The 12,919-nt window shown below is 33.6% G+C and overlaps 1 protein-coding gene across 1 annotated transcript in view; it reads right to left on the reverse strand.

The window, feature by feature from the left end:
• Positions 1-12,919, reverse strand: part of LOC131854054 (neprilysin-4-like) — an 80,102-nt gene that overhangs the window by 8,702 nt on the left and 58,481 nt on the right. The window contains exons 3-8 of the mRNA XM_059205177.1: positions 11,971-12,113; positions 5,804-6,049; positions 4,328-4,530; positions 2,960-3,136; positions 2,242-2,349; positions 622-766 (exon numbers count right to left, since the gene is read on the reverse strand). Coding sequence (XP_059061160.1) covers positions 622-766; positions 2,242-2,349; positions 2,960-3,136; positions 4,328-4,530; positions 5,804-6,049; positions 11,971-12,113 — 1,022 coding nt within the window. The remainder of the gene's footprint in view (positions 1-621; positions 767-2,241; positions 2,350-2,959; positions 3,137-4,327; positions 4,531-5,803; positions 6,050-11,970; positions 12,114-12,919) is intronic.

The following is a 12,919-nucleotide window of genomic DNA, read 5'->3' on the forward strand; positions in this document are numbered from 1 at the left end:
ATGTTGCAGTTATCTTTTATTACTATTTTTTAACTTTAAATAAACCGATAATGTCGCGCTTATCTTTGATTGCTATTTTTAGCTATAAAAGAAATCGACGATGTCGCTGCTATCTTTTATTGCTATTTTTAGCTATAAAAGAAATCGACGATGTCGCTGCTATCTTTTATTGCTATTTTTAGCTATAAAAGAAATCGACGATGTCGCTGCTATCTTTTATTGCTATTTTTAGCTATAAAATAAATCGACGATGTCGCTGCTATCTTTTATTGCTATTTTTCTATAAAAGAAATATGTCGCTGCTATCTTTGATTGCTATTTTTAGCTATAAAAGAAATCGACGATGTCGCTGCTATCTTTTATTGCTATTTTTAGCTATAAAAGAAATCGACGATGTCGCTGCTATCTTTTATTGCTATTTTTAGCTATTATTGATATTATTAGCTATAAAAGAAATTGACGATGTCGCTGCTATCTTTTATTGCTATTTTCTAGCTATAAAAGAAATCGACGATGTCGCTGCTATCTTTGATTGCTATTTTCTAGCTTTAAACAAACCGATAATGCCGCGGCTATCTTTTATTCATATTTATAAAAGTAGTAACTAAATTTGGAACTCACCGATTACGACAGTCTCAGTGTCTGATAGCAGGGTTGCCAGCTTCTGGAGATACGGCAGGTCCATCACGATGATGCGGTCCTGGTGCGGGTGGAGGGTGACGCTCGTGTTGGCGAACACCAGCTTCAGGTAGCCGTCCCAGTCGTGCTGCAAATGGCAATTTCATTTTATTTATTGGCTTCGTACGAGTATGTATGTACCTATACATATAAACCAGCCTCTTAAATTAACCATCAACTGAACAGTTTATGAGGCAGTTTTAGGGATATAATTTGTTACGGTTTTCTGTTAATTAGTTGAAATCTATGGGACACAGTCACCTAGATACATCAAAATAATAATTGCATTTAATAATGTCTAGTAAGACAAATTCAATATTGTCTACTAGGCACTGCTGTATCTAAACTGTGTCACCCCACCTTACATTTTCCTACTTTTATTTTGTATATAAGATCATTATTTCTATGTACACATTGTCAGTTTATCATCATCAGTAATATACATCGTCTCGACCAGCAACATCTTATTTATTACCCGCAACAAAATACATATGCGAAGCTGGGACAGGTCGTAGTTTATATAATTAGCTATCTGTCCCTGTTTCGCAGCTGCGTATATGTATACATATTAACCTTCTTCTTGAATCGCTCTATCTATTGCTAACAACTGCATTAAAATCCGTTGCGTAATTTAAAAGATCTAAGTGAAGAGACGTAGCGAACTCTGAAAAGGGCGAGCACAATAGATCTATGTAGGTCGCTGTGCTACAGGTGCTACACATCTGACAATAGCCCAAACAACCCAATAAAAAAAAAAAAAAACAAAAAAAAAAAAAAAAAAAAGTGAAGAGACAGAGAAAGCGACTTCATTTTATACTACGTAAAGATTTTACGAACAAAATTATATGGCGGACTTAATGCTTAATGGCATCTTCTACCAGACAACAGTCGCGCTGATCAGAGATAACAAGGCGATGCAATTTAATAATAGATATTAGTACCTAATAATAATAAAATAGTAATATCTTTGGACAATTCATACAGCGCTACCTAGTCCTAAGGTAAGCAGAGCTTGTGTTATGGGTACCTAAATACATTTTTTTATAAATACATACATAATATACAAAGAAAACACCCAGATCGGTACAAATAATCTTGAATAGAAATCGAACCATCGGCAAATAGGCATACGGCCCGTCTGATGGTAAACAATTACCTTAGGCTATGGGCGTCTGAAATATGAGAGGAGGATGATGATACCCTTCTTCAGAAACACCATACTGTTTCTACGATCACGACAGGTAGTTCCACAACCTGGATATTAGCGAGGAGTACCTCATCTAAGATTGCACTGTCCTTGACTATATTGAGTGCACTTGCGTTGGATCGTGGTGTAAGTAAGATGTTGGTATGGTACCTTCTTCCAATGGGAAGAGGTGTACATAGGCCGACCAGCGCCGTCAGGGTTGTGGAAGGTTACTTGCGCACTCCCGTCACTCTGACAAAATGTTAATAAAAGGAACATCTTGGGGTTTTTATGAAGAGCCGGCAGTACCCGTCTTCCTCCCCCGGGGCGGGTGTGTCACCAAGAGGATTTTTCCCAAGTTAAAAAAAAAATGGTACCTCCTTCCAGTGCGCGGGTCCACCGCTGGAGCCCTGCACGAACTGCTGCACGCTGACCTCGTGGAACAGGTGCGTGCCGCTGCGGCGGACCTCCACAGGAGTCATTATCTATATGTTATCATTATATATTTATTCATATATAACTTGTTTAAAACCTTACGTTAAAAAATCTAAAAATTTTTATAAGCACTTTTGAATAGTCATATTTATTTATTCTACCTAGTCAGAACTCGCACTAGAAGAATGAGCACGACACTTGCGTGTGCTCTTTATATTTCTTTTTTCATTGTGTGTGTTGCTCTTTTAAACAAATGTTGTTCAGAATGTTGTTCATTTTATAGAATTTTGTGTGAATAAAAAAATAAAAGTCTAGTAATATCTATACATATAAATAGAAATGGAGTGTCTGTTTGTAATATTGAAATAATCGTTTTTCACTACTGCTTATGAATATATGTAAATACGATACATATACCAAAATAACATTTTTTTAAATTGTTGTCTGTTTGCCTGTTTGTTCCGGCTAATCTCTGAAATGGCTGGGCCGATTTTGACGGGACTGTTTTTTGGCAGGTAGCTAATGTAATAAGTAGTAACTTAGGCTACTTTTATTTTAGAAACATTATTTTATTTTAGAAGAATAAAGTATAATTCCACGCGGACGAAATCACGGGTACACCTAGTTCCAAATAAAAGCAACTTAATATGAATGACTAACCTTAGCGAGGCTCTTACTGAAGTTGACAATATCATCAGCAAACTTGGCAGCATCAGTGTCAGGGTCTGCGATGGTGATCATGTCTTTTATGTACTTGTGGTACTGGGCGAGCTCGTGGGCGAACTGCTCCGGCTGGAGTAGATACCGGTCGCTGAACCCAGGGGACACTTGTTCGATCTGATTGAAAACATTCATATTATTTGCAGATATAAATAAAATTGGAGTGTCTGTTTGTAATATAGAAATAACCGTTTTTTAATACATGCATATGAATATAAATACGGTACATACAAAGTATGTACAATCCCAGGACGTCACTGTACACTACAAAAACTAGGACATGTTCTAGGAAAAAAGGACGGCTGGCGATTCTAATCGACGTACGTATAATTAGTAGAAATTACGGGTTCTTACAACGTTTATTTTTTAATGAGTTCCCGATATTTCAGCAGTGTTTCAACGGCCTTGATCACGGGTAAACTGAAGAGCAGCGGATAGAAGGTAAATAAAAGATGGTAAGATCCTGTGATTTACTAATTATAATATAAATAATGACCGCGTCAAATTTAAAACAAATTCAAATTCAAACAATTAATAAAAATGATGACGAAACAATAGCTTCTTATTATAATTATATTTTTTAATTTATAATTATATTTATATAATTATATTCTAATTAATACGTCAGAATAATACATAGACTATAAATTTCAGCTTGTTATGTTAATAAATGCAAAATTCACAGTGTTATAAGGACCCGCACGAAGTCAGGGCGTGATATTAACTAGTGATAATATTGTACATATTCTAGGTAATAAACGTTAATCAAATTTGCAACTAGAGGCGTCTGAACATTAGTGGAGTGTCATTGAGGAATTTCATATTGTCGCATTGGAATTAATTTATGACACAATATCTTGAACAATAATGCAGTTTGATAACGTATATAGATCACGTAGGCAACCTAAGTGAAGTCCTATTTATTAAATAGTATGTATTAACAATACCATCTAATCAAATCAAGTCAAAAATCATTTATTCATGTAGGACATTTTATCCGCTTATGAACGTCAATTTTTTTATATTTTTTCCTACCGTCCAGTTCAGTGTACAAATTCAATTGAAAAGAACTGGCAAGAAACTCAATTGAATTTCTTTTTTTTAAATCCCGTTTATTCACAATGTATATATAGGTGTCTATGTCTAACATTAAATGAAAATCCCGTACATAAACAACTATTGCCATACACGCTCGTCATTCAAATAATCGCTTAGTGAGTGTTAGGCTTTCATCGGTAAATATGATTTAACAGATGTTATTAATTTATTAAAGAGTAAACAGTATCTAGTCCATTACTAACAACTCACCACAACCCTGTTCCTGCTGGTGTTCCTCACATCCTCGGCCACCTGCACGCTCAGCAGCACATTGAGGCCGAGCATTCTTCTGCCCGTACCAGCGGTCATCTCCCAAGTGAAGTTGACGCCGGCCTCCTGCGGCGGACGGGGCGGTAGACCCAACTTACCCAGGATACGCTCAATAGGCTTGATGCCGTCTACTTCGAGTTTTTCTGTGGAAGACCAAATGTTTTAATATCATTAAATATCTCCTTTGAAAAGTATACACTCTGTAAAAACCATCTCTCCTAAGAATATCCTTCAATTCTTCTTCCTGACGGGCTTGAAAAAGGACGAGCACAATAGATCTATGCAGGTCGTATTGCTACAGGTCCCTTTAGCACCGAGTCTTTTAATAAATAAAATTAATATACATATCTCGGGCAAATCACACAGCCACATATAATTTCAAGATGAGCAGAGTTTGTGTTATGGGAACTAGACTACTGATATAAATACATAGATACTTATTTTTTATAAATACTTAGGTACATAATATACATAGACTACACCGGACCCTACAAATAGTCATACTTATGTATACAAATATTTCTGCCGTGTGAGGAATAGAACCCGCGACCGAATGTAAGGCGGTATGCTAAACCGCTAGACCACAGAGGCCGTCACTAATATTGTATTATAAAGAGGAGAGATTTGTTTATTTTTCGTTTGTAATGGATAATTTTAAAAATATTTGACCAATTTTAGAAGTTTTATCTACAAAAAACAATATCAGGCATTAACATACGCAGTACTAAACTATATCTAGAATACTCATTATTATTTTCAGAACTTTCGATTTCTAACTGTGCGCGATATTATAAAAACGCCTGATAGAATGTAGAAAGCAATAATTTAAATTGGCACTTATTAGATATCATAATTCCTCAGAAGTTATAATCAGGTGGTCAGGTTTTCACATGTTTCATGGTCCCTAATGGTAGCGGAAATAAACAAAATAATATTGTTTTTTATACTACGACGGTGGCAAACAAGCATACGGCCCATCTGATGGTAAATGGTTATCGTAGCCTATGGCCGCCTGAGACACCAGGGGTGTTACGAGCGAGTTGCCGACACTTAAGAAACCTTAATATAAATTCATTAAGTAAATATAGATAGATAGATAGATATATCGTTTATTTGTTTGTTACTAATCACACACAACATGTTCATAAGAATAGACAATACATAATACAACATAAGATTTATAAAATTGTGTTATTATGTGTGATCTGTAGCAATACAAAAAGGTCGAAGCTCAGCGTGGAGCATTGTTCAGGGTACAAAACACTGATTTTCAGTTTTAACCCATTTGAGGGTACGTGAAAATAATAATTAAAATAAATATAAAATAAAAAGAGCAATATTATTGGTGACTGTCTGTGTGTTTATAATAAAAATAATGTAAATAGTTTAGAGTATAATTTGATATATCTAACTCACCAACATCAACACAAGTCCTGTACAAAGATTTCGCTTTTAATACACTCGTGGGGAGTCCATCTTCGTCTTTGGCTTCCAGCAGTTCCCTCAGATCTGACACCAGTTGTTCCCGGAGCCTCGCCAGCTGGTCCCAGGACGTAGACCAATCCGGCACTGGGTTTTTTTTGATCCAGCCTCCGCACGCGTACTCGTAGAAGTCCTTGCATGGATCCATGTCTTTGTTTAGGGCTTGGAGGATTCGTGATGCTGTAAATGAGAATGTTGGATGTCAGTGACTAATTTTCTAGTATTCTACCATTATTTACGTAAGGGTACGTTTCAGATTCAAAGTGGGACATAAAATTGCTGGTAGTACTTTAATCCATAGGAATACCTTTTTTTAAGATGAATGATGACAAATCGATGTATTATATATTATGTACTACTGTTCCCGCGACTTCGTCCGCGTGGAATTTAGCTTTGCTTTTCTAAAATAAAATAATTTTTCAACAATAAAAGTAACCTAAGTTACTCCCTATTACATAAGCTACCTGCCAAAAAAAGTCCCGTCAAAATCGGTCCGGCCATTTCAGAGATTATCGAGAACAAACAGACACACAGACAAAAATTGATAAAAATGTTATTTTGATGTATGTACCGTATCTATATTCATATGCATGTAGTAAAAACAGTTATTTCAATATTACAAACAGACACTCCAATTTTATTTATATGTGTAGATGAGTAGATGTCTTGTTCAAAATAAAAACTATTGGTTATTATATACATCTGTATTGCTCTATTTAAGTGTGTACTTAGTATAAAGTATACTGGAAACTTTGAGTCTTAAATCAGCCCTGTTTTCTTATACCATGTAAATATATGTTTTATAATATTCTTTGAGTTTTTCTTCTCTGCTACAAAAGTTAATCAATCGTGTAACAAGAATAATGTATATGATGTCAATGAAAAATTAAAGATGATTGTAATTGCTGAGAAAAACTGTGATTTCTATCGTCAACATTTGCGATGGGTCGTCTTAATATCAGTTGTATAATACCTATAACACAAGCTCTGCTTACCTTGGGACTAGATGACGTTGCGTCAATTGTCCAGGGAATAAAAAAACCAACTCCTATAACAGTAATATCCCAGGATAATTCAACACAGCGCCATCTATTCCCAAATGCAGAATTTGTACTATAGTTACCTAGTATAAATTGATAAAGTTGTTTAAATATACTTTTTTTTTAAATACATACATAATATACATAGGAAACACAGACTAATAAAAACAATCATACTCATATACATTTTGTATCGTGCGAAAATTGAAACCGTTGCATATATGTAAGTTGGTGTACTAACCGCTAGGTCACCGAGTACGTCATGATACGAAATATTTATTTATTTTAATTCTAAATTACGTTCTGACGGTCGTTGATGAGTACTTTAAAACAAGTTCATTTAAATTATTTATTTAATTCTAACTTACAACAACTTACAAAATTAACCTATTCGCGTTCGCGACTAAATCTAGAGTGACCGTCCACCTGTCTTCCTTTTGTTCTCGTACTTATTGGATGCCGCTCATTTCTCAGAGTCATCAACTGTTGGAAGGTATTGGGACATACTTTCCAATAACAATCGCTGTATCCAATTGTGTAACTATAGGTAGGTAGTTATATGGACTTCGGGGGTACTCGTAACACCTATCATTATAAAATATTTAAATGTAATATAACAAAATCATGAGTAATTATAACAGGTGTAACATAATAAATGTAACATTGTAACATCGCATAACAAACATTTATTTATGAATCCACGAGACTGTAATTGTAACATAATTAAGAGCGATCCAGTAAATAATATGATTAAGATGAACTGCGTATCATCCGATACATATGTGCGTAATTTATGTTATTTACCATTTGGAAATGCATAATGTAAGTATGTTTTTTTTTTATTAATAATAGGATTGCGCTTGGTATTACCTCATCTGATGATAAATGATGGCAAGATCTAGGATGTAGCGCGCTTACCCAGAAGATGATTAAAAATGACGCAGTTTATTTCTATTTTATTATTTTTTGTTGGATGCTAATGGGATGGAGCACTCTCCTGCACTAACGGTTTACACTAGCGGAGCACCAGTGGAGGATGATAAGCATGAGGTTAGTAGCAGTTAGCACATCGTGTGACATTCACCAGGAATTTAGCACGATGGCTTCCAGGGGAAGCTGCGTGGAGGTCAATCTGTCTATTATTGCTAGCAATGGGATAAAAATATATTTTAACATTTAATTCAATTAATTTTGGAAGACAGTTTCGTATTAATCCAAATTTAACCGTATAACGCTCTTAATTCACGCGGGTAAATATATATATATTTTTTTAAACCTCTTATTTATATATATATAATTTTTTCGTGTCACGTTCTTTGTCCGCGATGAAGTCCTAAACTACTGAATCGATTTTATGAATATTTATATATATACTCGATATATTTGATTCTAATAAAAAAAAATAGATAAATACTAACCCTTAGGTTGCCCACCTTAAAAATAATCTCATATTTTGACACATTTCTTATTTCATTCGACATTAAAAATACATACCCTAAATTTTTACCCTTCTACCCCTATTTTTTAATAGCGATGTAATTTATGGCAAAACCACGTTTGCCGGTACAGTTAATAAATATATATGTAATCATTTGAGGATACACATTCTTATGTTAATGCCATGGTGTTTATGTCGTATGTAATATGATAATGGGCGTTTATAATTAATTTCTAGCTCTGTTTACATAATTATATTAAATTACTGCGACGTGTGGCATCATCAATCGGGATTATAGTAGCCCATTATTATAATTATATTTATTATTTATGTTAGTACAGTCATTTGCAACAATATGTAGAGTATTGTAAACACTTTAATAGTTACATAATGATTTATGTAAACGATTAATAATTAATAATTTGAGTAAATTAAGATTAATATGTGTAATGAAAGCGATTAGTAGTAGTACTATGTATGTACGAGTATAACGTAACTATAGCTATCTGCGGACTGTAGCTCTACTTTAACCTTACTAATAAATCCGAAAGTAACTCTTTTTATCTGACGCGCTTTATCGCCAAAACTACTAAACCGATTTTAATAAAATTTGATACACAGATAGTATATATTAAAAAAAAAATGTAGGATGTTGAAAGGGGAGATGAACGGTTGCATGGAAGTATCGTTATTTTTAAAGCTAGGAGCTTGAAACTTATTTTTTAGGCTGTTTTTAGGTTGATTAAAAATAAATAATTACTCATACAAAGTTTGTAAAATTTTAGCCTTAAGGGGGTAAAACAAAATAGGGTATGAAAGTTTGTATGGGATATTCGTCATTTTTGAAACTTGAACGTTGAAAGTTTCGTTTGTTATTTCTTTTGCTCTTTCTTTATTTGGTCAAGGTTATTATTCCAAGCGGATGAAGACTCAATCACAAGTAATCTAAAATATATTAACTTTATAGTTTTATTAATTGACTAAACAAAAATTTATTAAATTTATTTATTATTATTTAGGATATTGCGGTGCCTTGATCTGGGGATCGTGGTAGCATAGTATTCGCTATGCCATGCAAAAAATATTCTCTGATGATCTTATATACATGAGTTTACTACTACGCATCTGTAAATTACTGTTAGGTTTCTATAATTGTTGTGAACATCGCAGTGTAATTGCTATAGTTATTTTTATGTGTTTGTATAATATAATGTTTATGCGTCTATATTATATAATAATTATATTTGTATATAGGCATGTATGTTTATACATATACATTTTTAGTGGTAGTTTGTATCTGTATTAAATCACTTTTTCAACTCATTCTAATGTACATCGCTACGATTCAAAATTCAAAATATTTTTATTCATGTAGGTCTAATATAGACTCTTATGATATGTCAAATCTATCGTCAGTTCGAAATGATTTCGATATGAAAAGAACTGACAAGAAACTCAGCTCTTATTCTTTTCAAATAAATGTTGCAATTTCGATTTACGTAAGTGTATATAAATAATAAAACACTTTTAATAGTATTTGTTAATTTATTTCCACTCAAGAGCCGCCTACTTTATTTTTAGTAACACTCTAGCATAAGATTGTCTGAAAGAGATTGCGTTACTGATATGTAAGACATTTTGTCTTGCTTATTTCTTCAATCTTGTTTTTTTTATTGTATAATATTTTAATGTAGATTTAATAAAACATTATATATAATATAATATAGGTATATGTATACGTCTAAAACTCTCTGTACCATTTGTTTTTATGGAGCACTCTAACGGCCCATCAGATGGAAAGAAATACCCGCCTATACACAAATAGTAAAACCACAAATCCATAAATACCTTATGACGTTCTTCGAACCCTCTCATGCGTCAGAGCCTTATAATATCCATCGCAAATAGACAAAAATAACAATCTCATAAAATTGTAAAAACATGTTATTATTTTTTTATTGTTATTTATATTATAGATTTATAATTTTCCATTTAATATTTAGTATGAGCGAATTACGTATTTGAATTTGGCAGAAATTTAATCGCAAAAAGAGTAATAATCTGTATGTTGACATAATATGTTATTGTTTGTTTTTTATTTACTAATTTTAGATTTTGTTATTTCCACTGAGTATTTTGCGACGGTTGTTATCTATTGCGATCCTCGCAAAATACAAACATTAGAATTAATTATTATAATTATTTCTAAGAGGTCAGATTATTTGATATAATTATTATTATATACGAGTTGTTTTTATTAATATAATATTTCTAAAATAAAAGAAGCCTAAATTTCTCATTATAACAACATTAGCTTTTTGCGACTGAACCTTTCGTCAAAATCGGTTGAGAAGTTTCATGTATTAGCAAAAATAAACAGACAGATATATTTTTTAAATTTATTAACTGATGTAGGCACCGTAATACTTTCATTTTTTCATGCGGTTAAACACAACTGACCACTTTGTTTAATTGTCATAGGTTGACAATTAAACAAAGGTTCAGTTAAGATCTATATTTGTAAAGTTGTGACTCAAGTGAAACGTATTTTTCTTGAAATAAATATTATTATTTTTATTATTATTATTTATTTATATAAATTTAGGTATTTATTATTACAGGTAAAATATATGTGTTACAGAAAGTGAAACTCTGCTTCACATCATCATCATCTGCTTCTTCCTTATCCCATTTATTCGTGGTCGGCGTAATATGTTTTTCTCTTCCTTTCATCCCTGTTCGAAGTCATCTCGTTATTTACTTCCTTTCTTACCATATCATCTTTCACACAGTCCATCCATCTCTTTCGGCCTTTCTCTTGTCTTATAACCATTCACATACATATGTAACACCTTTTTTTCCCTAAAGAGAGATAATAATTTACTATTGTCACACTTCGTTGATCTTCCTAAAGGTACAGATTCGCACTAAGTTTGCAAAACGTCAGAACGTTATATGTGACTGTTTAGGTAAATCGCAGTCATAAATCTTTAATTACATGCTAAAATAAACCAACATTTGTCGTGTAAAAAACCAAGTGTTGATCATTATCAGATTTTGCCAAGTTTTTACAAGTAGTATAAATAATTGTATGTATCTTACATGCGTCTTAATTAGTCGTAAAGAGTTCGTCAGTTTTTATTATTGTTATTATATGCAAATGTAGGGGCCGTGAACTTAGTTAACACCTAGTCTGGTCATGCTGAGATCATTTGTACCTATTATCCTGTATTTTTTTATGTATACTAATGGCGGGGCATCAGTGGAGGATGATATGATGGGTATGAGGTCAGATCAGTTAGCTCATCGTGAAATTCACCAAGAATGTATCATGATGGTTTCCCGGGGAAGAAACGCGTGGAGGTCAACCTGACATGGTACATTGCTAACAATAGGATCATTTTTTTTAATTTAGGGACTTTTGTACAATCTAAAAGTATATGCCAGTCCTATTGTACCCTAAAACTAATCAATCAGTTAGTCAATTGTGGCAAACTAACAAGGAATTTAATGAACATAATCGTTGGTAGAGCCGCGTTCATCTCCCGACATGTTCAATGTAAAAATTAAATTGCTAGCAATGGTGTAACAATCCTCATGCTGGTATAGTTAGATATTCTCACCTGTGCCGACACACTCCTCGCTGATGCAGGGTCTGGGTGTCCTGTACTCGGTGAGTACCAGAACTGTGGTGTAGACAGCCAGCGCGACGAGGGACAGCCCCAGCGCACCGATCAGGACGGACGAGCATCGGACCGTGCGTTCTCTGTAAACATATAATATATATACTTTAACATAGTCCTCGTAAATTCAAACGAGGATCGAATTACTACGGCCTAGGCAAGGTTCGAACCCCTAGCGGTGCCCTAAGACGAAAGTCGTATCCTTCAGACAAGAGTTGGCCTTCAGCAGTTGTATAAGACCTTGTGCGGGTTTGGAGTGCTATCTGCACTTGTCCGGTGAAGCCGTAAAGGCCAGCTCCGACCAACAGCATTAGAATAGTTAAAAAAGTCAAATTAATTTATTTGCATATGATTATAATATATTATGTCATGAGTCATTCATGCTCGCTTAAAAGTACAGACAAACGGCAGTGTGTTGGGACGGGCATTGGGTTCTTAAAAAAATATTGTATGACTATTCAAAAGTGCTTATACTAAGTTTATTCGAATAAAGATTATTTCTTATATTTTACACTACTGGAGAGTTAGTGTTTGATGTCGACAAAATTCGAAGACACAGAAATTATTAGGTCACGACGTTCTTAATATTTTTGTTAGAATAAAGTGTTATTTGCAGATTGCCCCCTACTATGATTTATATTATTTTGTTTAATTTCGTTACCATTAGCATATGTGAGAACACACAAATTTAGTGAGGAAACCTGACCACCGCACCGCTACAGTAAGCGTTATGACCTTCCCTATAAGTGCTATTAATCTTACCAATCAATTAATAAGTGATATCATGGGTCTCACATAAATCGTTATAAGATGGTGCTTTTCATATAAATGGGAACGGTTTACCACTTATCATTAGATGAACCGTCAGCTTGTTTACCATTTTTTATGG

This window comes from Achroia grisella, unplaced genomic scaffold (assembly GCF_030625045.1).
Source record: "Achroia grisella isolate CSIRO2021 unplaced genomic scaffold, CSIRO_AGI_Agris_v1 utg947, whole genome shotgun sequence".
NCBI lineage: Eukaryota > Metazoa > Arthropoda > Insecta > Lepidoptera > Pyralidae > Achroia > Achroia grisella.